At 39.6% G+C, this 24,620-nt stretch overlaps 2 protein-coding genes across 2 annotated transcripts in view; one reads left to right on the top strand and one right to left on the bottom strand.

Annotated features, from left to right (window-relative positions):
• The first annotated feature begins 302 nt into the window (after positions 1 to 302).
• iqgap2 (IQ motif containing GTPase activating protein 2) overlaps positions 303 to 24,620 on the top strand; it is a 33,869-nt gene continuing 9,551 nt past the window's right edge. Inside the window, exons 1-21 of the mRNA XM_023281485.3 lie at positions 303 to 586; positions 3,246 to 3,345; positions 9,947 to 10,103; positions 10,528 to 10,605; positions 11,987 to 12,063; positions 14,183 to 14,250; positions 14,889 to 15,002; positions 15,097 to 15,275; positions 16,631 to 16,718; positions 16,993 to 17,156; positions 17,667 to 17,754; positions 18,050 to 18,213; positions 18,354 to 18,514; positions 18,999 to 19,123; positions 19,315 to 19,478; positions 22,664 to 22,754; positions 23,092 to 23,259; positions 23,400 to 23,542; positions 23,686 to 23,856; positions 24,206 to 24,289; positions 24,490 to 24,561. Coding sequence (XP_023137253.2) covers positions 541 to 586; positions 3,246 to 3,345; positions 9,947 to 10,103; positions 10,528 to 10,605; positions 11,987 to 12,063; positions 14,183 to 14,250; positions 14,889 to 15,002; positions 15,097 to 15,275; positions 16,631 to 16,718; positions 16,993 to 17,156; positions 17,667 to 17,754; positions 18,050 to 18,213; positions 18,354 to 18,514; positions 18,999 to 19,123; positions 19,315 to 19,478; positions 22,664 to 22,754; positions 23,092 to 23,259; positions 23,400 to 23,542; positions 23,686 to 23,856; positions 24,206 to 24,289; positions 24,490 to 24,561 — 2,502 coding nt within the window. The 5' untranslated portion in view covers positions 303 to 540. The remainder of the gene's footprint in view (positions 587 to 3,245; positions 3,346 to 9,946; positions 10,104 to 10,527; positions 10,606 to 11,986; positions 12,064 to 14,182; positions 14,251 to 14,888; positions 15,003 to 15,096; positions 15,276 to 16,630; positions 16,719 to 16,992; positions 17,157 to 17,666; positions 17,755 to 18,049; positions 18,214 to 18,353; positions 18,515 to 18,998; positions 19,124 to 19,314; positions 19,479 to 22,663; positions 22,755 to 23,091; positions 23,260 to 23,399; positions 23,543 to 23,685; positions 23,857 to 24,205; positions 24,290 to 24,489; positions 24,562 to 24,620) is intronic.
• Positions 19,480 to 21,489, bottom strand: f2rl2 (coagulation factor II (thrombin) receptor-like 2). The gene is made up of 2 exons (XM_023281486.3): positions 21,260 to 21,489; positions 19,480 to 20,896 (listed from the first exon to the last, which is right to left on the bottom strand). The coding sequence occupies exons 1-2, from the start codon at positions 21,321 to 21,323 to the stop codon at positions 19,830 to 19,832; spliced, it is 1,131 nt and encodes a 376-aa protein (XP_023137254.1). The 5' UTR covers positions 21,324 to 21,489; the 3' UTR covers positions 19,480 to 19,829.

Here is a 24,620-nt window from a genome sequence, read left to right as displayed (position 1 = left end):
AAAACACCACATAGTACCAATATGATCACTGTTATTCACTTCACCTGTCAGTGGTCATAATGTTGTGGCTGATCGGTGCATAGAGAGGTTCTTGAAATGGTGATGGTGCTTTTAAGAGCCTGAGAGCATTCTGATGAACCATTATTTACTGTCAGGTTTTCTTCAAATGTGGGTTCATTATTGCAACAGAGCAGAGGTGTTTTCTCCTTTTCCTCCCAGCAGCAGTGAAAGCAGGAGCAGCAGCTTGTGACCAGCAGGTGGCGCACCTCCTTTCTGTCAATCATTTCATTTCACAGATAACACCAGGCAGGAGCATTTTGTTCAGGAGGCAGCACCACTACTGCGCACCATGGGGCTTTTCTGTTGCAGGTCACAGTTGACACTTTCGTGAAACTTGAGGAAACTGTTATTTCTTCCCTCCCAGCAGCTACTTTACTGACACCAGTGGACCCTGAGAGGCGGCGTCCTGCTGGCTGTTAACGGTTAGCTCGAAGTAATTTCCAGTTCAGACGAGTTCACAAGTGGAGGAAACGCGGCAGGATGTACCATGAAGAAACCGCGACGTTACACAAGCCACGTTATGGAAGTAAGTGACACAATTTCTGACGGTCCTTTCCCCCAACCTTACAGACTTTTTAACTTCAGTCTTCATGAGGAGAAGTTGATGAACGTCAGCTAACGTTAGGACATGTTTGATGAGCAACAGGTGCTTCACCTGCACCTGACTGCAGGATACCTTCAGTAGGTGTGGCATCCACTGGAAATAAGATAAAATAGCAATGAAATGTGCTCTAAAAAGCACTAAAGTGAGCAAAAAAGACTTTTAAAGCTATAAACCCACGTTCTTGGTAAAATAACGCTCCCGCTTAACTTTTTAAGTTATGTTATCTCAAGGTTGCCCTGAACGCACCACAGTGATTTTTATCTGTTTATTTAATGGCAGAAGCCAGCATATCAGCATGTCTACACATCAGGTATTTTTCTCATAGGTTAATCATTAACTCTGGATTTCTGCTGCTGTTGAGAAATGTACAACTAACTCCGCGAGAATGTCACTGGATTTGATTAAAAATCAACAAACAAGCAAGCAAACAAACAAACAAAAAGCTTGTAATACCTGCAGAAGTAGGGTTTACTGGAGATATCTTGTCATTGACCAACATCTGTGGGCAAAGTACAGCTTGGAGAGACAATACCAATCATTTAGGTCTTCTCTGTCCTTTTTTTTAATCACCTCTCACTCAATAAATTTTATTGACCACCTCTTGCTACTGTAGCTCCACAAGAACTGTATCTCCACAAACAAGCACAAATAATGAGTGGTTTGTTGCAGACTGCATGATAAGATGTTCATCATTTGTTGCCATTGTTGAATAAAACAAAGCAAAGTTGCCCCAGCGTGCATTTTAACTTGCAAGGGACTAAAGCAAAGCAGTTCCCTAGTATTTATTTTATTAAATGTCCTACTAACCTTACTCTTAAGTTGAGTTGCATGTGAAATGGACAAACCGAAAAGCAAATTCGGTCATGACTCGTGGCTTCTCATTGGGCCTACAAAAACACAGAGCAACCCTGCAGCTCAACAAAAGCTTGAGTCATAGTCACAGAGACTGTCACTCAGGTCCGGTGATCCTGTGACACACAAACGCAACAAACCCATCCTGATAGTTAAATATAACGCTCACTGCAAGAGTGCAGACGGGCTCTTCCAGGAAGTGTGTGCGTGAGTCAGTAGAGGTGGTGTGTAATGGCTGCACTGGGACGAGCGTTCATGTGTGTTTTCATCCATGACTTCTGCACAGCTGGGCCGCTAATCTATGTTTGTATGGCCGGAAACTGAGGGTATAAAACATTTCAGCCATGCGGTGGGATAACTGTTTGTGTGTCTGTAAATGCCTGCATTTGGCTTGTGCCTCTCTGCACATGAGTATTATTTGTCGAGCCTCTACTGAGACTTGGCGAACGGATGTCTCTGCAGGTGGCTGATGAATGGACAGAATATAACAGAGTACGCTTGAGAGATTTAGAAGATTCTGGCGTAGACACTTGATGGAAGAGGTCAATGTCCCACATAAAAAGCAGTCTTAGACTTCACATTAAAGTTATTGGTTAAAACAAATACAATATGGGACTAAAATGACAAATATAAAATGCCACAAAAAAGAATTACAGCAACTTTTAACTGAAATATTATCAGTATTAAAAATATACCCCAGTGCATGTATTGATTCCTTAAATTTTAACTTTACAGTCTAGTAAAAAAAGAGATAAACCCTAAAGACTGTGCTATTCCACGTGAAACGTCAGCCACCAGCCTGTACTCCAGTCAGCAGAGAAAGTTCTCTTCTTCTCCTGATCCCCTGCGTCTGAGATCGTACTTTCACTCAGCCAGAAATAAAGAGATTTGATTGGATTAGAGTGGGGTAAGGAGCGTTGGGAGCGGAAGAGATCTCATTAAGCTGCAGGTAAAGGTCAACTCTCAGCAGAAGTCACTTGTCAGCTGGACGCACCACTGAGGCCTTTCTGACACGGTCATTTCTTCTCCATCATACAGAGCCTCAGTGGAGCGTGGGATCTATTAGAGTGGACTTCAGCTCTTAACGGTTTAAATAAACGTCCTTTATCAGAAAATATCCCTCTGTTTTCCTGTTGATTAGGTTCTGGATTAATCGATTGGTTGTTTAGTCTATAAAATGTCGGTAAATGGTGAGAAATGTCCGTCAGTGTTTCCCAAAACCCCAAGGTGACGTCCTCAAAAATCTTGCTTTGTCCCCAACCAAAAAACAGATTATACTCAAATGACAGAAGCTGGAATAAGAATATTTATACTTCTTCAAAAATTACTCAGACAGATTAATGGATTGTCATACTTAGTGACTATTTTAATTGTTTACAACTAAGCAGTTAATAATTGCAGCTCTGTAAAACCTGTTAGAGGGGAAGCCGTTTCTGTGGTGAGGCGATTCTTCACAATCAGTGTATATAAATAAGTCGTGTCATCTTTAAGCGAACTCCATATGTGAATATAAAGTTCTCTGCTTTGGGATGAATCTTCATAAATACAAGCAATGCAGTCCTTAAAGCTCAGCAGTGATTCAGTATTATTGACTTCCTCTTGTCCAGCTTAAACAGCATTTCTTCAACTGTAATCATGGGTAATTTGAAACAATAGGAAATTACACACTACGTAGTATGTTGAATGATGATGATAATGGTGTAATTTAGAGTTTTCTTGCTTTTTCCAGCCATTCAGGATGATGAGAGGCTGTCAGCAGAGGAGATGGATGAGAGGAGGCGACAGAACATCGCCTATGAGTACCTGTGTCACCTGGAGGAGGCCAAACGGTAAAGTGGGAGGGGAATGAAGGGGAAAAAAAGCCTTGAAGATAAGAGGAGCTTAATGGAACATGCTGACTGAAGACAACCACTTTTTTTTTTATACTGTTTGCTTTGTTGTAGCTTATAGGAATTATGGTGGGTGTGTTCCTGTGTCAGTCATTCGGTTTGTTTAATGTTTGATCATGTTGGACAGTTTGTGTGTTCAGTGAACATCCCTGCAAGGAGTGGCTGAGAAATATTGTGATGGAGAGAAAGCGAGGACAATATGGTACAGAAGAGAACGAAGCAGCGTGTGATTAAATAGGGTTTGTATTAGCATAAAGCTGCAATGACAGATAAAGACAGAATCAGCATGCATGTTGGATGATGACACGGAGCTGTAAACATTCATGAGAACAAGTCAGGGGAGGTGCTGAGTCAGTGGACAGCATGGCTCCCTTCTACAAATGAGCTACTCAAATGGCAGTATAAATTTGATGACTTCAAGGAGTTTCTGTAGGGTGCCTGAGCAAAACCAAACCGCTTCCTGTCATCTTCACGAGGGCATCCATCTGAACAGAAAAAGAACAGGAAGTGAGATCACGCCTCTTTTTACACACTGATTTTGTGACAACCCCACCCAGTGTCACAGAGATTATTCCCCATTATTAATTTCTTGTGCTTCTTCCATTGCAGCATGCTGTAGTGTGTCGTGGCGATGCGAGGACCACTCTTTGTGTGGATGTGTACAGACTCCTTTGCTCCTTGCAGCATTTTCTCATAAGTTATTGTTTGACCACTGCACTTGCACTTTGACTCAGTAAAGGCTGTTTGAATAGCCTGCATTATCTGCTTATGTCACAGGATAGTATGGGTTTACAAGGCTGGGTAGGCTTAACTGAGCACAGATTCAAGCACCATCATAATCAGGTCATGCCTACATTATAGTGTGTTAGTTGTTTTTTAGCGTGTGTTGTCAGAACTTTAGTGGAAGGCGGGCTGAAATGCCCTAATTAAGGAAGCGGTAATTGGTAAGACACCAACGTTAACCTCAAAATGACTGCATTTGACTCTCACTTTCTTGCTTCCTGTTATTTCCATCCCGGTACTACTGACTTTCTGTCACTTCTGCCTATTGTGCAATGGAACCTCTGTTCTGCGAAAGGTGTCAAGTTAGATTAGGATTAAAGCAGTTCCTAATTAAACTGCAAGCCACAGAGCGTGGGATTAAATTCTGATCACTGGAGTCAGCAGTCACTAAAACAAAGCAACCATGAATAAGCAACTCATTAAGTGCACCCAGGTTTTGATCTTTGAAGTAATACTTGAATTTTCCACTTTTTTAAGATTGGTTCGTCCACAGCTCAAGTTCGCTGATGTTGCCAAAACAGTTTTTAGTGTTTCATGTGGGGGAAAAATAAAACATTTAAATAAAGTTGAATTCACCCTTTGTGACATCACTTCAAGGTTTTTAATTCAAAAATAAGCACACAGGTGGTGCGTGATCTATCCTATGAAGGCACCCACCTGTCATTCTAGGTGGACAGGCCCTTAATTATGCATACCTTTAAGCCTTAATACAAATAAAAAGGATGAGTTATACAAAATCCACCCTCTTGGAAAATCATTATGAACTGGGTCATTAGCTATAAAGACAAATCATTTTTTGTACCAGGCTGTAAACGTATTTATTTCTACTGTAAAGCTGGGCTTGTGTCATGTGTTTAACATGGTGGTCTGTGGGTATTTATTTGCTTTTGGAGCCAGCTTTAAGTGGCTGTTTGAAGAACTTCTATTTTTCTTTATCTAAATGACTTCTTAGTGTGTGATTATTGACAAAACAGAAGCAATAATAATTAACTGATAAAGTATCAGTGGCTTTGTTAGTTACATGCCAATATCAGTGGCAACAGCAGATGTTCTGATTTGTTATCGTCAGAAAAGCACTTATTATTACTAATAACAATTAATGTTGGCTCTGTTTTATTGAAGGGTCCCCTAAGTCAAGACAATGAACCCATATGGTCGCCATCCGAACCCTGAAACTTCAGTTATTATTCAGAATTTTATTATTTATACCTGTGTCTTTCCAACTGTAATATGTCAATATATCTTCTGTGAAGAAAATCCTAATTAGACAGGGAAGTTTTTGTTTGAGTTCCCAGTCCAATTACATTCAGATACCAGATCCACTCTGCAGGTCAAAATGACCCATTAAAACAGAACTGTTTATCCAATTACCTCTTGTGACACGGCACAAATGAAAACCAGCCAGCAGGGTTAATAAAAATATCCTCATTGATAGTATGTCAGACAGACAGACAGGCACCTTTTTGAAACATACAATGAAATAAACATACTTTGCATCATGTTGATATATGGTGCACATAACCGTACATGTTCAATGTTCAATTCAGCATTCAGTGTGTAATTGTTATACAGTAGATTGCTTTAATGTTCTAGGTCCACTTGATCTTTAACATCTGCCTATGAACTAACAACAAATGTCTCTGGAGACAAAACAGCTGGTTTACATTTGTAGTTTTTTTGGAACCTTTTTGATTTTCTTTGACACAGATCCACCCTGAGGCAATCTATTTAATCTTTGTTGTTAGTGAATGATGTTATCCTAATTTTTGGACACACCCAGCCTTACCACAAGTGCTAAACTTCTCTCATTACGCACACAGGCATTTACACAAACACAAACTCATGACCAGCATGACTTGGATGCATGACGCAGGCTTCCTTAAGACGAAGTGTAGCCAGAAATACTGTAGCTGAAAGCCACAAGAGGGTAGTTTACTAATGCGGTGAGGTCGGATAGACCTATGTTCTAGATTCCAAATGCTGCATCTTGTTCAGCACAGTCTGTCACAGATTGGACAATGGCAGGAAGGCCTTCTTTGTGGAGTTGTAAACAAATGTACTAGTCTGTCCTGCTTCAGGAGACAAGTTCTCCCTGCATTGTTTTAAGTGCAGGAAGTAAAGTTTCACAGGAGAGCTTTGTAACCCATGCAGGATGTTCCTTGACCATGTTTGCATGTAGCAAACAAATTTTTTCTCTGTAATCTTAACTATCATCTGCACTTGCTCTCCATTAATATGTCACTTCTATGGAAGATGTAAAGGTTCGGTATTTTGTTTGTGTTGGTCTCTGCATTGATCTGGTTGGCCTTAGACACTCAGCATCTCTGTTTTTGTATCAATTTTATATGGATTTAGCGTCAAATGTACGTGGCTGAGAGAGCTCATCGTATTGCAGTGTAAGAACATGAATGCAAATAGACAAAAGACAATCAACTTGTGCTGGAAATATACACTACACAATACAAAACAGAAACATGCTGCAAATACAACATAGCCAAATACAGAAACATGCTGCAGATAGCAGATGACAACAGATCTGTTTCCAGGGGATGCAAAAAAAAGTGATGAACCTGACTTGGAAAAGATAGTTTATCAATGCTTTGTGACTTTTGAATTTAATCTTGTTGGCTGAATGCCAGTTGTTTTGGAAAATGAGTTAAAATGTTTGTTTTTTTGGTGCATTTTTTTTTTTTTTTTTTAAATCATATTATCCAGATGTTATTGCAGATGTCTGTTATGCATCTAGTGTTATCCTTTTGATTATTATTAATCATCTAATTCAATGAATCTGAGAAAAAAACACAGTTAAATGTGGTATGTTGTGTTGTTGTTATGTTAGCAAAACCTACTGGTAGATTAACTTGCCTGTACCCTGTTACCTTAGATTCCAAAACTAAACATTAATAGTTCGCGTCTCCTGGAAACAGATTCTTTGTTGTTGGTGATACTTGCAGTGTGTTTCTGTATTACACTGTTATGTGTATGTGCAGTGTGCTTGTATTGGTTTATGTTGTCAAACTGAAGATGTTTTCTTAATTTGCTCATGTTTTGTTGAGTATCATGCGTTTCCTTATGTTGCAGTAACAGAGCTCTCTTGACCGCTGTGCAAAGGAGGTTTTTCTTACTGCCAGTATTGTGCGGTTGTCAAAGGTTAAGTGATGTGTAGTTATATTGATACCACAATCGTGTCTGCTTGATAACAAGCCAAGAAATGCATGCTTAACATCAGTGTGTGCCATTAATATTAAGAAGGGAGCATGTCCCCGTTAGCTATAATTACAGAGATATGGACTGAGAAAATCACTGTTAGATTTCTGCTCTTGTTCCCTTGAGCCCAAATGCTGAGCTTTGACCTGAACCTGTAAGATTTTACATTCCCCATGTGGAGAGGGCTTAACTTTCATGTTAATATTAACACGCCAGATTATTTTGCAGAGCAACTGCAGTAGCTATCTGTGCTGTCCTTTTTATAAACACCTCAGCATGGCATAGCTCTTCCTCTGGCATAAACGCAGCATCGGTTGACATAATTGGTTTCTACGAATAGTTTATTCATCAAGGTGCATAACCTACACACCCCACTGGGTTTGTGTTGACAGTGCATGCATGGTTTGTTGTGGTTGTCCTTAATGTGCTGACACATATTTTGCCAGACTGGAGCTGACTGGCTCTGTGAGCACCCACCTAATTAACCAAAACAAGGTGTCTTCTGCCTGCATGTGGGAGGAAAGGCTTCCTTGCTAATGCTGCAACTCAAAGGAGGCAGGAGTTGCTGGTATGAATGAAACGTATACATGAAACATAAGCAAGCTAAATCACTGCAACTTGCACACTGTCCTTTGGGCAAGGGTCGAATGCAGCTGTAGGGCGTTAAGCAACAATATAACAACTTGCCCACATTTAATTTTTTTGGTTTCCTTCAATCAGGTCAGAGGTGTAACCACAGCAGTGGAATTGGTGTCAGTTACAGGCAGAAGGATAATGTGTAACAGACTTTCAGACACTCATGATTCACCAAGCTCACAAATCATTCACTAGTTCTTTGGAATGGGTTGTTCCTAATATCTCTGGGAATAGTCTGGCAGAGACTGCGTCCCCGAAGCTGCTGTTGAACCTTTCAAAGGGAAATTACATCAGTTTGAAAGAAGGTCATTATATTTCTACAGAATATTCTCTTCAGTTTTTAGTTTTTACTGTCTTCAGAAATCTCTGGTCCACTTGCAGTGTTAAAATTCCGTATCTTGCACAACAGAAATTCATAACCTTTAATTAGTGTTCAGTTTTGTATAGACCAATTGAAGTAGTGTAAATTCATCTTGACAACTGTTTACCTCACATTGTCCACTTGACTACTTTAGCTGAAAGCAGAGTGCCAATGTGCCTGCTGCCCCCTTTCTAAAGCATGCTGGACTCAGTGTGGGTGTTGCCTGTAACAGTTCCCAGTTCCCTCACACTAACAGACTACTTTGTTGCTCTGTTTAACCAAAACCTTACAATTGATGGTAGCTGCAATGACTCTTCAGAGCATAATGAATACATATTGCACACTGTACAGGCTGAGTAGCCTAGTATTATGCTATTAACAGTAATTTAATGTAATCATAGTACAGTAATCAAAGCTGAAATGATTATGTCTATCTAAAAGTTGATACTATAGTTTGTATTGATTCTTTTTTCATATATTTGCATATTCTTGTTCCACAGTTTTTAGCTTTTGCTTGAATTGGAACTTCAGCAGGTGCAGGAAAAGCCAATATTGACTTGTTGACTACATGCAGGCATTCAGCCAACTAATGTCTCTGCACAGTGCTTTGTAGATATCAGATAGCAAGGTAAACAGACTAGTACCTTTAGCAATGTTATAGAGAACTCAATAAATGTAGCACAAATTAAATGCCCTAATCATAGTTTAACTGGAAATGTATACGATCTATATAGCTTAAATGAACTGAGCTCATACTGTATGTTTTTCACGATTTGCTCATCTCTACCTCATCTCTAGAGTTTTTCACTGCATGAAGGAATATCGTTGCCCTGCAAAAATGTACTCATCAGCACCAATGGAAATTCATCCTTTCCATCCATTATCTATATTCCACTTAATCCTCATTGGGGTCGCAGGGGGGCTGGAGTCTATCCCAGCTGACTTAGGGTGAAGGCATGGGACACCCTGGACAGGTCACCAGTTTATAACAGGGCTACACATAGAGTCAATCACACTCACATTCACACCTGCAGACAATTTACAGTTACCAATTAACCTCAGCATGTTTTTGGATGGTGAGAGGAAGCTGGAGAGAACCCACGCATGCACAGAAAGAACATACAAACTCCATGCAGAAAGATCCCAGGCTGCGATACAAACCTTGGGATCTTTGAGCTTCAAGGTGACAGTGCTAACCACTAAGCAACTGTGCATCCCCAATGGAAAATCACCAGTGTCAGTATGATCAGAACTGAGAATTCAAAAATTGCTAATGGGAGTTTCAATTATTAATGGATATTCATCATATTTCTGCATAGATTTCTGTCAAATAAAGTAACTTTTTGTCTTTGCTCTACATGGCATGGTCATGTTTTCTGCCTTGCAAAGTTGACCTCAATGCCCATTCTCAACAAGGAGCTTGCTTAGAATTTGAAATAAATTCTTCAAAAGTGGGTTTCCTGGGGTCAGTATGTTTGCAAGTGATCAATATTATGAAATAATTGTGCTTATGAAGACCCTTTGTCTAATCAGTTAATATTTGTGTGCTTTCAGATGGATAGAGGCCTGCTTAGAGGAGGATTTGCCCCCAACCACAGAACTGGAAGAGGGACTTAGGAATGGTGTCTACCTTGGCAAACTTGCCAATTTTTTTGCCCCAAAAATGGTGTCTGAAAAAAGGATCTATGACAGAGATCAGACACGTTATAAGGTGCATCTTTTGTGGTTCCATTGTTCTTCTTTATGTAAGGTATAATTGTGCTACATTTGCATCACAACAGACAGGAAGACTGTTTCCAGACCTGTCAAGCACTTGCTGACAGTTTTAAGCAGATGTACACAGGAAAGAGAGAAACATGGCAGGCTAGTCTTGTAATATGCAGCTGTTGTGCTGGTGGAGTGAGATTCTTAGCTTTACTCTAAACATGATATTTCTCTTTGACACATTTTAAACAATACTAATCAGACTTGTTGATGGTGTAATAAGTTAAGGAATCCATGCAACATTTTTAGTTCAACAAGCCTGTGCATGTTTTAAGGTCTTAAATGCAACAATATTTGCTACTACGTTTTTGCAGTTTCTTATGATTATGTAGCCTCACTTTTTGTGTCTCTGCTCTTGTGTTCATCTTCAGAGCAACGGGCTGCACTTCAGACACACTGACAACACGGTGCAGTGGCTCAGAGCCATGGAGTCAGTGGGCCTCCCCAAGGTAAACATGGACAGTATACAGTCCCATTTAAATCAGCTTTCACAGGAATCATACCTTAAGATAACAAGATATTGCAGCTTTTGTTTCAGGGAGCATTAGCATTATGATATAACAACACACACATTAAAGTGAAACAATCTGAAAAACAAGGACAGGGATGAGGAAACTTCATGGTGTTGCTTACTCATTTATAGACCTAATTATTATGTCAGCACACTAATCTACATGATTCCTAGAGATGTGGCTTGATTTCAGGAAGAAAGACTCTTGAGAAGTTACAGTTGTTGAATTATTTGCTGACAGCAGATTTTATTTGAGACTGCTTTTTTTTCTTTGCAATGTAATGCTTCATCTGAGAAGTGTTGCCAGTGGATTACCCGCTGTCTCACAAGCCCATCTGGGTCGGGAACTTACAAAAATGAAAAACAACCAATTCAGCCAAGGACATCCCATTTAGCTGATCCTTACTGCAATAATGTAGACATAGAGGGTCCTTGCTTCCGTGTATGCATGTTGGTTTGTTTTTTCTCTTCATATTAGAGGGCTAAACAATCTTAGCAACTAGGAACGTCTAGCTTCAGTGTAGCACATACAGACGACATTTTATACATTAAATTGTAATGAGGGTGTGGCAGTTCTGACAGAACAGTATTAACCTCATTACATCATTTATGAGATGACATAAGACTTCACTGAGGCGTACCCTGGAAATGAAAATGAGGTAAAACTGATACCCTCATCAGGATCGCTGTTTATAATAATCTAATAGGAAAGTATTATGAATAGCCTTTTTAGGAAGCATTAATCTGATAATGCATTCTTACCTGTATCCAGGTCATTTTAATAGCATTGATAAGGTGTGACATGATTAGGATAGTTTCAGAGAAAGGCAAAATTGTCCCCAAATTGCATTCAGCATTTTTATTTGCAAAATTTGGACAGTACCCTAAAGGAAACGTGAAAGGTTAATGTTTGAAGCAAACTAGAATGTAAATACTCTGAGCAGCGATAAAAGGAGCGGAGCAACAGCACCGACACCTCTGAAATATAATACAATCAGTGAAATAGCACTGACATAAATACTACCTCTATGAAGCTCATAACACTTAGTACTTAAGAAATTATGGCCCAGATTCCTGTTAATGCAGCTCTGTAATATATGTGCTTTGCAAAGGTAATATTTACTGCACTACTGCTGCTTGGAATTTCATTATATTTGTTGGTATTCTGAATATTATATCCAGTGCTTGCAGCTTCTCATGTATCTACAGATTAAAATTTAAAAAACAATGTTTTTGTATATGCAGTCTGCTCCTATTAGGGTGCAGCAGAATAAGAGAAAAAAAGAGTGAATAGTAACTATTGTGGTTTCTACTTTCAGATATTCTATCCTGAAACTACAGATGTGTACGATCGCAAAAACATGCCCAAGGTGGTATACTGCATACATGCGCTGAGGTAAGACTATAAGAGTTGCAAAAACACACCGATTTTTCACTTTGCTGTCTTTATGCATTTCTCACATTTGACAGCAAAATTGCTCACTCATCTCTATTGCCAGTGGCAGGATACTCTGTTGGTTTTCCTCAAGGTGCCACACCTGAATTCTGAGCGTGATTTCACTTCTAGGAGAGAAATATAAACCAGAGGACTAAAATGCTATTGTTAGATGACCTAAAGGCTAAGTGCTGGTATTTGGTAGCTAGAATTAAATGGAGCCATTGGGCAGTTTAGATTACATTTGCCTGTAAATGTTGACTTCGGCATGTGTGCAGCAGCACTGTGTTCATACTCTGACATTTATTCACCGTTTAATTCTGATTCATTTCCTTTTACTACATAGCAATAGCAGACAGTGTCAAACACTTAACTTTGACATGTAGTGGTTATTTTACACAGAATTTGAGAACAGCTCATCTGTGAAATGACAGATGTATAAAACTGCTTACATCTGCTTGCTGTGTCCATTAAGTTTAACCTCTCATTTTTTTGTCAAAGGCAGAAATAGTACTTGGAAAATGACATGAAACAGAAACTGAAAAATCCTATTTTTGCTTGTGTAAGGTAGTGAGAGTGCTTCTTGTCAAATACTGATCTTTTGTGATTTGTTTAAATAGGTCATGTGTTCTACAGAACCATGTATGTAGTTATAGGCTGCTAGTAAAGCAGTAATCTGCATGTTTACACACTTGCAGCCCTTGAATTGCCTGTTTGTTCAAACACCTTAACTTATGAGCTAATTAGGTATTAAATTCAGTTTTTCCAAATAGTGTTACTTAAGTTTGTTGATGATCATAACTACTCTAACCACAGTGCTTTAACAAACCTCTTTACAGTTAATTGTTGTTTTTCAGTGTTAAACTCTTCACCTTAAACATGAAGCTCCACCTCAAAGTGGTAAATCTTTGGTCACAGCTTAGGTTGTGTGACAAGTTTTGCAATTAAAGTTAGCGGTACTTTTTGAAATGGGCTTAGCTTTACTTAACTTTCAGTCCTTGCTTCTTCTGTTGAGATGACTTTGAATGAACTGAAGGTTAGATTTTTATCAGTCTTACCGATCCAGTGAGCCAAGCACAGATTTAGGGAGTGGTTATGTGAGCTGCCTGGATTGTTTTCTCTGTTGTAGTGTTTCGGTCAGGTCCTAAGAGAATTGGTTTCCTTCCCTTCTTATGCACACACGTGCTCTTCCTTCCTGCGAGTCCAGCTCTAGTCCCACAAGGTTCCAGTGAATGCTGTGCTTCCCTGGGTACAAACACATGGAGACAAAATAGTGGATGCTTCTGCACATTCACTGTGGTGGAAAATTAAAAAGGAGCATGATATAACAGGGAAAGAATTTACCTTGCAAGTAGATTGCAGTAGATTTTAAAACTTTTCTTCAACTGGTAGTGGTTAAGGCTTAATTTGTTGTCTTAAAGAAAGAGATAATCATTTAAAATAAACAGAGTTCATCCACAGTGTGGGGAGAGATAGTTGCTTCAAGGTAGTCAGCTGATTGTAACCCCAGTGGCTTGTAATCATTTGCCTTCATTAACCCCAGTCAGCTGTCAGCTGTTTGTATCTCAGACTGAATCAGCTGCCTGTATGTTAAAAGGTTACCCTTTGTATAAGCAGATTTTAGATGGTTGTTTAAAGCTCCTGTGTCTGAAGGACAGAGTGCATCTTATGTTTACACACACATGCTGAGACCAAAGGGCAGAACAGCCAACAGCTACAACAACTCTTCCATTCAGAGCCGTGCTGATGCCAGACCTGGCTCAAATATCTATAATTCATTACTGCTTATCAGGTACCTGCCAGAAGATGAAAGTTTTATGAACTTTCCAGACACGTGCTTGTTGAATTCATTGCTTAGTGGTTGCCTGAGTCCGTTGGCTGCTGTCAGGCAGTGCTAGTTGTAATCTGAGCCAGTGCTACCCCCCTGTGGTGTAGAAGGGTAGATGTCGAAGGGAACCCAATCTTGAGAGAAAAATAAACATCTCCATGTTAATTTTCACTCAGTGTTCATCTACAGAATGTTTCTGACTTCACAGTGCTTTCCTGTTTTTCTGAACCCCCCCCGTGTGGTTTGTTTCAGCTTGTACTTGTACAAACTGGGAATTGCACCACAGATCCAAGACCTGCTGGGAAAAGTGGCCTTTACAGGTAACAGCCCTGGAAATCAGTTTGTCTCCAACCAAAGTATAGCACAAAAGTGCATTCAATTTAAACAGTAGAAACAACAGTGAAGTTTTTATCAATTGTTATTAAACTGAAGGATAAACATTACCTGATCAAGTTGTCTCAGGGCTTACAACTTCATTTTCCATCACTAGTGAACAGTTATTTGAGTTTTTCCTCAGTTTTAAGGAACTTTAATTGCACTTTGGGAAAAATATGTGTTCCTTTTGTTGACGTAATATTCAGGTTTTTTTTCTCAATAGCTTGAGCACATTTATGAAACATTTATATTTGTCAAAACACTGAGAGCAACTACCACATAATTTTATGGTGAGCCATACAAACATCAAGTTAAACTGCTGTCTTAGCAGCCTTCATTTGTCCTTCTAAAGGGCATTAATCACTCTAAACATTTAACACGTTAAAAGTAAAATATAGTCAGCAAGGTAGAGGTATGTCACATCAGTGCTCAGTTTTCTTGTATTGTCCCATTTGCAGTAGCTAACCATATGTTAAATGGTAAAATATTACAGAAAATAGTAATTTTATGTGATATTTGACTTTCCAACAACTATTAAAAGAAAATAATTGCTCTGTCATCAATATATATATTTGTCTTCCAGAGGAAGAAATCAGTAACATGAGGAGTGAACTGGACAAGTACGGCATTCAGATGCCAGCATTCAGTAAAATTGGAGGTATCCTGGCCAATGAGCTCTCAGTGGATGAAGCAGCCTGTGAGTCCTTTCACTTATTAACTTGAATTCTGGTGATGGTCCTGACAGTTAAATGTTAAAATAATTAAATAAAATGTTTCCGCTCTTATATCAGTGCATGCTGCTGTGATTGCCATCAATGAGGCGGTTGACAGAGGTCAGGCATCTGTAACAGTGGGAGCCCTGAACAATCCTAATGCAATGCTGAGGAACATCCAGGAAGCTCTGGCCCAAGACTACCAGGACACACTGAGGCAGGCCAAAGCTCGCAAGCAGGATCAATCCTCAGGGAGGGTGAGAAGCCGAATGAACACTTGAATCTCCTCTTGCGGCTGTTGCTTTGCTCCTTAGCCTTTTAGCTGTGGGTTCAGCTAAACTGGACGTTGTAAGGTTTTAAACTGCTGCTGTGTGCTAAAGTAGATCTGATTGCTGTGTCAGAAAATAAGCACAGGTTCAGCTCAACGGAAGCAAAACTGCATGAAACGGCAGACAACTTCAGGATCGTTTGGCACATTAGAAATAGGCATGTTTAAAGGCTTACCAGCGGAGGAATTATGATCATCAATCCATCTGTTACTGATGTCTGCACTGTTTCCACTGGTGTTCACATCCATAGTGGTGCACAATGAATTATTTTCAGTGAATTATCATCTAAATGATTATTGAGATTATTTGAGGTTATTTTAATTGAGGTTATTCTTGGCAGTGATATGATGACATGATGCATAAAATGATCTGCTTAGTTTTTTCATCTTGTTGGATCTTATATAATATTATATAATAGCTGATTAAATAATATTGTTCTCATAAAAACTGTGGTGGGAATTTATCTGACAACACATTCATGATCAGTTGTTTGTGACTTATTACCAGCAGCAACATGACCACATGTATTTGTAGGAGCTGGATATGCAGTGGTGCAATAAATAATAGTCACATACCCAGTAACTTTATTTCATGCACAGCTAAATAAATTTTCCAATTTTTAGTGTTGCCTTTTTAAATTTAAGAAATTAGAAAACTGATCTAAGCAGGATAAATCTGTCTTTATACTGAACTTAATGAACATGACTGTTAATACACCATGTCTGCACTCAGACTGAAGTTCCCTCAGAACCTCAGTTGGAGTTTATGTGATTTTTATGATCTGTTGACCTGTTAGCATCTGCTGGCCACCAACAGATGTTTAGCCTTGGATGGGGTTCTGAAAGCAGTTTCCCTAATGTACGCCATTTAAAACTTAGTGTGAGCGATTGTCAAGCTAAATTCACGGTGTGCAAAATATGTAAACTCAAGTTGAGCAGGTGTTTTATGACCGTATTCTCCGATACTGACAGCTAAAGTAACTGTAGAGAACTCTGCCCTGTAGTCTGAAAGAGTTCCTGCACTGACTCACTCCACAGGCCCTGACAGCACATTCCAGTGGCTGCACTGTCAGCTGTATTTACACTAACCCTCCACACCATCCAACATCACACCTCCCATTCTCTTTACAAATACTGTACAAACATCCCTTTTCACTTAATGGCTGAGATGTGACATGTAAAATATGTAGCCGCATTGTTATAGATGGCAAGAAATGAACATGAAATTAAATTGACTATGCTACATCAAATAAACATATATTTTTCTTTCTTTCTTGTTATTAGCGGTCCTCAGTTGCTAGTGAAGAAAGAGATGTTTATGAAGAGCTGCTGACTCAACAGGAAATCCAGAGCTGCATTGACATTGTAAACAGTAAGGACTTTCTCACATGACCTGTAAAAACTTTTCCCAAAATATTGTCATGTACAATGAATACATTATTTTTTGCATGCAAAAAAACATCCTTATTGCTTTAAGCATATCATCAACACAGGGCATGTGTCAACTCTGGATAAGCAGTAAAGACTGTATGATTCAAGAAATTCAATTACATTAAGTTTCCCTTGTTTCAGAGCTGATCTGAAAACCTTCAAAAGTGACTTTGATATCACTCAGGGATGTTTGTCTTCATTCTCTATGTCTCCAGTCCAGGCAGCAATAAGGCAGGTGAACCAAGCCGTGTTGAGTAAGGATGAAGCTGCTCTGTTGGCTGCACTCAGGCTTGATGCGTTGGCCTTGCTAGGTGTTCAGGAGTCAAACTGCTGCTGGTACCTGGAACATTTTACCACCTACTGCCAACATAAATCCAAGGTATACTGAGTCAGAGCTCATTTTCTTAATTGTTGTTCACTCACGGCGTTGGTAGTCGGATCATTTCTGGTTTTCTAATTCCAGCAGTGAGTTAATTGGATTTATTTGCAGTTGTGCTAAAAGATAGAATTAAATCAGTTAGAAAAAGCAGCACTGTGGGGATCCTGTGGTTGATAGCTGAAAACTCTGGTGTTGAAATATATAGAAAAGGAATAAATATTTTAATAATTATCATTGACCCACTTTCCAAACTGAACTTTTTCCTGATGTATTTTAGTCCATCTGATCTGTTTAATTTTTCAAATGTTGCTGAGTGCATGGCATTTTGTTAGACTGGAGCTGTTGCTGTCGTGTTGCTTTCACTGCTCACACTTTGAACATATTTTATTTTAAATAAAATAAAACCACATCTTCAGTTGAAATGGACTCTCCTATTCACTTCACTCTCTGCTGAGTAATCACGGGATCCTACTGGTATCTCTCCTGTGTATTCTAATGTTTGTGCTGCAGGATGGTGGGAGGGCAGTAATGCTGGACAAAGAAGAGATTCAGCGAGTTGTCAGCTCTTGCAATGACTTTGCTGAGGCAGAGAAACGAAGTAAGCACATTTTACCAAGGATGTTTATAAATGCCACTTACAGATCGGTTAAAAATCACATCTACCCACTAATGTTTCTAAACACTTAGAAAATAAGATACGATAAACTTTATTGATCACTCACTTCACAACAAGTGCAGTTCATGATAAATATTTGACCTGATTTTCCAAGGAATTTCATCACATAATTTGTGGGCCTTGGAAAACATGCAGTTTTCATACTGAGGGGTGTCTGCAGAAATTGAGTTTGGGTTATCTGCAAAACACGACTACCTGTAATACTTCTCTTAACCAGAACTTGAAGCGGTTGCAAGGATCAATACAGCCATTCGTTTTGGCAATTCTATGGACACAGTGGAGGAGCTGATGAACCCTGAGGCACAACTGCCGATCGTGTACCAAACTGCTGCCAACCTCTACCAGGCTGAGCTTTTCAGTTTGCAGCTGCAAGGGCCACGGGTGAGACATGTTTCAGTTTTGATATGTAGACATACATTCTGATATCGATGTGCTTACAGGTATGGGAAGGGTCAATGCTAGATAGATACTGGAGTAGAATATCACTTCATGCTTTTGATCCAGTACTTTCTGTTCACTAGTCTGGGTTGGGCCATGAAGAGTTGAGTGTAGCTGTGGAGATGCTGTCGGCTGTAGCAGTACTGAATGAGGTGCTGGACACCAAAGACCCCCAAGCTGTGATTGAGCAACTAACAGACTCTCCTCTGGGCTTCACTAACATAGACCAAGACAATCTTAACAGGTAAGATGGCTGCAGGACAGATGGATCTGGACTGCTGAGGAGAAAAACGTATCAATGTGTGAGGAACCTCTGCAGCTTATCTAACGTTGGGCAGAAGGTTGCATGTTCATGCTTTTCTTTAGGAAAACAGTTGCTGGCTGACATGTCCTTGAGCAAGACGGCACACTTTACCATATACACTGGTGTTACTGTAGAGTTAAATTTAGATGACTAATTGCCATGCTATTACATTTGTTAACTCTGGTGGCAATTCAGAAGTTACCAGTTACTGTTTTGTTGCTGCTGCAGTGCCATGAATGATACTCTGATGATAGTGTGTTTTTAAAAACATTGTTTGATTAAAAACTTAATTTACAAGAATTTATTTTTGCACGTCCTCTGTACTGTAGACTGTAGGTCTGTCTCCATTTTAAATTTAGCGTGAGATACTGAGATGTGATTTCATTTGATGTCATGAAAGTTTTTTTGAAACACTTTTTCTCAGGTATGCCGACATGCTCATCAAACAACGAGCTGAGGCTCTTGCCAGGGGCCAGGAGTTCCTCACCTGGAATGATGTTCAGAAGTGCATCGACACAGTCAATATTCAGGTCCAGGAAGAGCATGAACGTAAGAAAATGATACAGATTTCTTTTTTTTGGTTAAGATATTGCAGCAACCCCTAACTTCTTGATATACTTTTTCAATCTGGAGGAATTTTAGGCCAACAGTATCAAAATTGACAGTGTGGAACTGTGGAAAAGCTTTATAGTGTCCTACAGTGTAGATTTACACACAATGAATCTGTCCTCTACCTCCAGGTATCATAGCTATAGCTGAGATCAATGAAGCACTTAACTCAGGTGATCATCAGCAGACGCTTGCAGCTCTGCTCCTGCCTACAGCCAAGTTGACGGGGGTGAAGTCAGCCACAGCCAAACACTACCATGATGTCTTACAATATACCAAACAACTTCTCTGCCAGGTATTTTGACAATTGTTGTTTATTTGGAATATGTGTGAAAAACATGTGCTTGTGCAAAATATGCAAAAAATTCTCATGGCTGTCATGCCTCAGTCTGTGAATTTGCTGGGTATACATAATGAGCTTGTATAGAATTGCACAATTTGCATGTGCCTTTTCTGATACAGTACACAGACTCATTTGAGTCACAAAGATTGTTATTGTTTTGGACTTGACATAGTTTGCTCTATTACCCTGCTAAATTCACAGTGTCCAGTCCTAAGTTTCACATCTTTATTTCTCATGCCTCCCTGCTGTGTCCCAACAATAGTCTAGCAAGGAGTGGCTTTTTTTGTGTACATGTGTCCAGTGTCACGTCATAACTGCTGGTCTCTGAGGTATCCCACGGAGGGAAATGAATTGTAGTTCTGAGGTTGCCGTTTTGGAAATGAGGATACACAGGAAGGGATCCAGACAACTGTGGAAGCAGCAGAGGCACACTGCTACTCTGTAATATCCATAGAGTCTGTCGTCCCCGCTAGTGAACAGGCGGATGTAGTGGGCGATGTGCAGGATGCCGCTGGGCAAGAAACACACCACAAAGATGATAAAGACCAGAGTGCTGACCTTGATAAATGGTCTCCAGTCACAAGCACTTTGTCCAAGGTGGTAAGCAACTGCCGTATGGGCATAGATACAAATCAGTAGAGGCATTATGAAGCCCAGACTAACTAGCATGAGCCTATATGGCACCAGTGGGGAATGAGATTTTTCTTCTAGTGGAAGTACATCATGACAAGTGGTGATTCCTAGCTGGGTAATCTGGTAGCTCTGCCTCACAAGGAGCTCAGGTATAATAGCAACTCCAAACAGGAACCATACAATCAAACAAGCCCACAGTGCCAGCCTAGTCTTAGCCAGCCTTCTGTACAGAAATGGTTTCACTACAGCCAGGTAGCGTTTCAGACTGATGCACGCTATAGTCTGAGCTGAACAGTACACATTCCCATAGAACAAAGCTGTAATAAGCCGGCAGGAAATTTCCCCAAATATCCAGTTGTTTCCATTTAAGTGGTAATGAACACGCAGTGCAAGAGAAAGCAGGAGCAGCAGGTCAGTCAAAGCCAGGTTCAGGTACAGTATTACTGTGGCCAAGGATTTTGCCCTCAGTCTGAGTCTCAGGAAGGCCAGGATGTAGGCGTTGGAGGGGATTCCCACCAGCATGGCTAAGATGTATGATGAAGGTATGACCCAGGTGCTCAGGACCCCCGTGGTGTAGGCTGTCACTGGGTCCTCTGGGTTCACGTACAGGGGAGGGTCTGTGCTGGGATGGAGCAGGGCTGGCAGCTGGTTTGTGTGATTGGGTTTGTAGATTAACCCCTTGAAGGTTTTTGGTATCACACCAGGTTGAGTATTGGTTTTGTTCTTGGTGGAATTTCCTGTAATGAATAGAAAAACAATATTTATAGCAGTAGCCCATCATTTGTTTAATGAAATTATGTTTAACTGCAATAAGGCAGAAGTTTAGTTAGTTATACTGTTTGTTTTTGGCTAGTCTTGTTTTCATTTCAGGAAAAAAACTGTTTAAATCACAAATATATGTATGGTTAAATAGTCTTATCACAGTACTCTACATTAGTTACATTTTTGTTTGTTTTGAGTTTGATTTGGGAAATGAGGCCCTGTTTAGTTTGTGTGCATCTAAATGACTTAAAGTTTCAAAAACATCTAAGCATAAATATCTAATTTTGGAGCCAAACTGAAAAAATACATGTAGTAATCTTCTGTTTTATTGAACTTACCTTCATGCTGACTGGTCTGTACTGCCATCAGACAAATGAGTAATCCTGGCACAAGATCAGCCATGTCCCCCTTCAGTTTAGATCCCAACGTTTTTAAAGATTTCCTGTCTTCACCTGTGTTGCCGTTGCTTCTTTTCAGGAGTTTTACATCGGTGAAATTTGATGTTTTGCATCTCTGCAGCAGCAGTAGAACTAATAATGGTGTGTGCTCAGACTCAGCTTCCCGCTAGTGTATGTGGCATGCTTTTGTGATCATGTTTCCTGTCGAGGCTTGAAAACTGAATTCCCTTCTGCCTGCGTCAGTAACTCCCCTCTGACTCACTGGGGTGGAAGGAAACCGCTAAATGGTTAATCAACAACTGCACTTCTATGTAGTTTGTATGTGCTCTTGGTTATTTAGGTTTTGATATTAAGAGTAATTTGGCTTTTGCGTTTTCTAAGAGAGTGATTTTAGTGTTTGTCAGCCTGGTTATGGAATTAAAGAATCACTGCTCAAATAGAAAATGTAGGATTTTTTTTCTAATTAATTGTATTATAGACACTGGATAATTTTTTTCAAGTTGTTGGTGTTCATTTCCCAGCCTCCCACCTTTTTTTTCGTCGCTTTCCCATTTTGCCTTTGCGTTGTGTGGCTCAAGACCCAAGCACATTTATGTCTGTCTGGTTTTTATGGTAAACTTTACACTGTATTATATTGCACAGGAAACAAAGACATTTCCTTTTATAATTAACAAACAACTGGGAATGTTTTCATTGCATTACTGTGATTGGCCGACCTCTCTTGGCACTCCTACAATACGTGATGAGTTTGTTAAATGCATATGTAAACAAAGACCCTACTTTTAGACTGCTCAGTGATTTTGTAAATAGTGACTTCCTTCCTGATGGTCTGTGGTCAAGGATATATCCCGGCCTTCTCTAAAATTAGCCTGAGAACAACTACAACGGTCAAGCTGAATAAACATTTGTTGTGCTTGTTGTGATGTTACACTGTTAGAGTTACGAGGGTAGTTGATTGAAGTGTGGGTCAGAATGTGCTTGTAATTCATCTGTTGGCAAGAATTCCTTTCCTGTCGGTCTTACCTCTTGACATATGGGAAATAGTGCTGTCTATTATGTGATGTTGCTGTAACACCACCAGGTTGTGTGGTGTTAATGTGGTAGGTGCTACTTGTGTGGAGGAAAAACATTATACTTACTAATTTACTACTTTATGTAAAAATCTCCACAATCCGCATTTGACCAATTTGCATAATGTAGTGTAACTACGAGACTTTCTAGCCTTGCACAGTTTTGTCCCCAGTTACTTTATAAATGAATATTAAGATAGTGTTGTTATGTGTGAATAATGTGTTTTTCTTCTGAAAGTAACAGAAGTGACTTTGTGCTTTTATCTGATTATAGAGTTCTGGTGATGAATCTGCAGTGCTGTGGCTGGACCAAATCCAAGAGGCCATACTGACAGCCAACCAGGATGAAGATGAGGCTCTCGCATGTATGCTCTCAGTTTTGTAATTCACTCACGTATATATCTTAACTATAATCCCAAAGTTTTTGACTAAGGCCCACTTACCTATTCTTATATGATGGCACACAGGCTGCTAGAATAATCACACTCAAGTTAATGTTATGAATTTACACATGATACATTTTTTTACACATTAATTCTTTTTAAACAATGTTTTTGTCGTAAAAAAAAAATCCCTTTTCTAATGACAAACCTATGTGTTGCCATTATGCAGTTTTCTTTTAGAACTTCAGCCTCATTGCTTGTTGTGGATTATTTCTATACTGTTTACTTGTTTGACTCGCCATTTTCTGTGCTTTGATAGTGGCTGGATCGATAGCTGATATTAACAGGATAGTGGCTGAGGGAGACTCCCAGAATACATTGCAGGCTTTGCAGGCTCCCAATGCAGGATTGAAAGCAGTACTCCCTGAATGTGCTGACACATACCAGACTGAACTGGAGCAGAGGCAAACAAGCAGCGCTACTAAAGGTAACTGTGCTCACAAGTTATCACCAGGAAGGATGCTGCATGTTTAAGAAACAGATGCGTACATAGTCTGAAGTCACCTGATTATCAGTGTTGGTCTGACATTCACTGTGTCTAAAGGAGTACTTTCTGGTTTCCTCCAGGCAGCACTGATAGTTTGTGGGTAAAACACTGCATCAAGGACAGATACGACTACTACTATAACCTAGAGACTGGACAAGGCACCTGGGAGGAGCCTGAAGCATTTGAACACAATAATGGCCAGCTCAGTAAAGAGGAGATCCAGGTACTTCTCTATTATGCAATGTTGCCTTAACATACTAAACATGCCAGTGAGACTGATTTAATGTTTGGTTTAACAATGGATTCAATGAGGTGCATCTTAATATTATTTACACTAATGTAGAATTGACGTGACTTTTTCCCCAGAACATTGTCAGCTGTGTGACTGCAGAATATAACAGAGGACAGTTATGGCTGGCCAATGAATCCTTCATCACCCAGCTGCAGGCGAGGATCAGAGGTTACCTGGTCAGGAAAAAGCATGCAGAGAGAATGGAGTATCTACGTCAACAAGAACCACATGTCATCAAATTGCAGGTAGTTTATGGCACCACTATGAAGTGTGAGTAGTGACTGATCATATCAACCTCAGCGATTACTAATGTGGCCGTATAGGAAGTTTAAATAAACCAACAGAGTTAGCCAGAGGAAAAGATAAACATTTACTCCACGCCAAAGTGGACTGACTGTGTATTTTTATGCTGGCATCATTCTTTAAAGGAAATCCAAACTCAGAAAAGGCAAATCTTTCATTTTGAACACTGACAACACCTGAGAGTATTGTTATCTATCCAGGTTAAATAATCTATGTCGTGGTGTCGCTGATACAACACACATCATGCAGCGTGTACATACATTTTTGGTCATGTTTTCTGATTTTTTGCAGGCTTGCTGGAAAGGTTGCAAACAAAGGAAAGAGTACAAAGATAGGATGCATTTGCTGCAGAAAAATGCTTATTCTGTTGTCAAGGTGGGGAATTGTTTTTATTAAAATAAAAGTCTATGTAATGTGTCTCTTGAGTGACTAGGCAACTATAAATGAAAGCCTTATTACCAATGTGTGAAAATTACGTTAGCACTGGTTTGCAAACACTTTATTAATTAATTTATATGCGTCTATAATGAATATCATGGCTACAAAGACCTGACATAAAACACTGATGTTCATAGATCCAGTCTCTGGTGAAAATGTGGAGCGCAAAACGTAAATATGGTCAGAGGCTGCAGTTCTTCAAAGATCATGTAAGTAATATTTTAATCAGTAAACATCACTGTTGTGTTTTCATGCTGCTGAAGACTGT

Source organism: Amphiprion ocellaris, chromosome 6, assembly GCF_022539595.1.
Source record: "Amphiprion ocellaris isolate individual 3 ecotype Okinawa chromosome 6, ASM2253959v1, whole genome shotgun sequence".
NCBI classification, from domain to species: domain Eukaryota; kingdom Metazoa; phylum Chordata; class Actinopteri; family Pomacentridae; genus Amphiprion; species Amphiprion ocellaris.
Note: the sequence above shows the minus strand (reverse complement) of the source record. Positions and strands in the feature narration are given on the sequence as shown.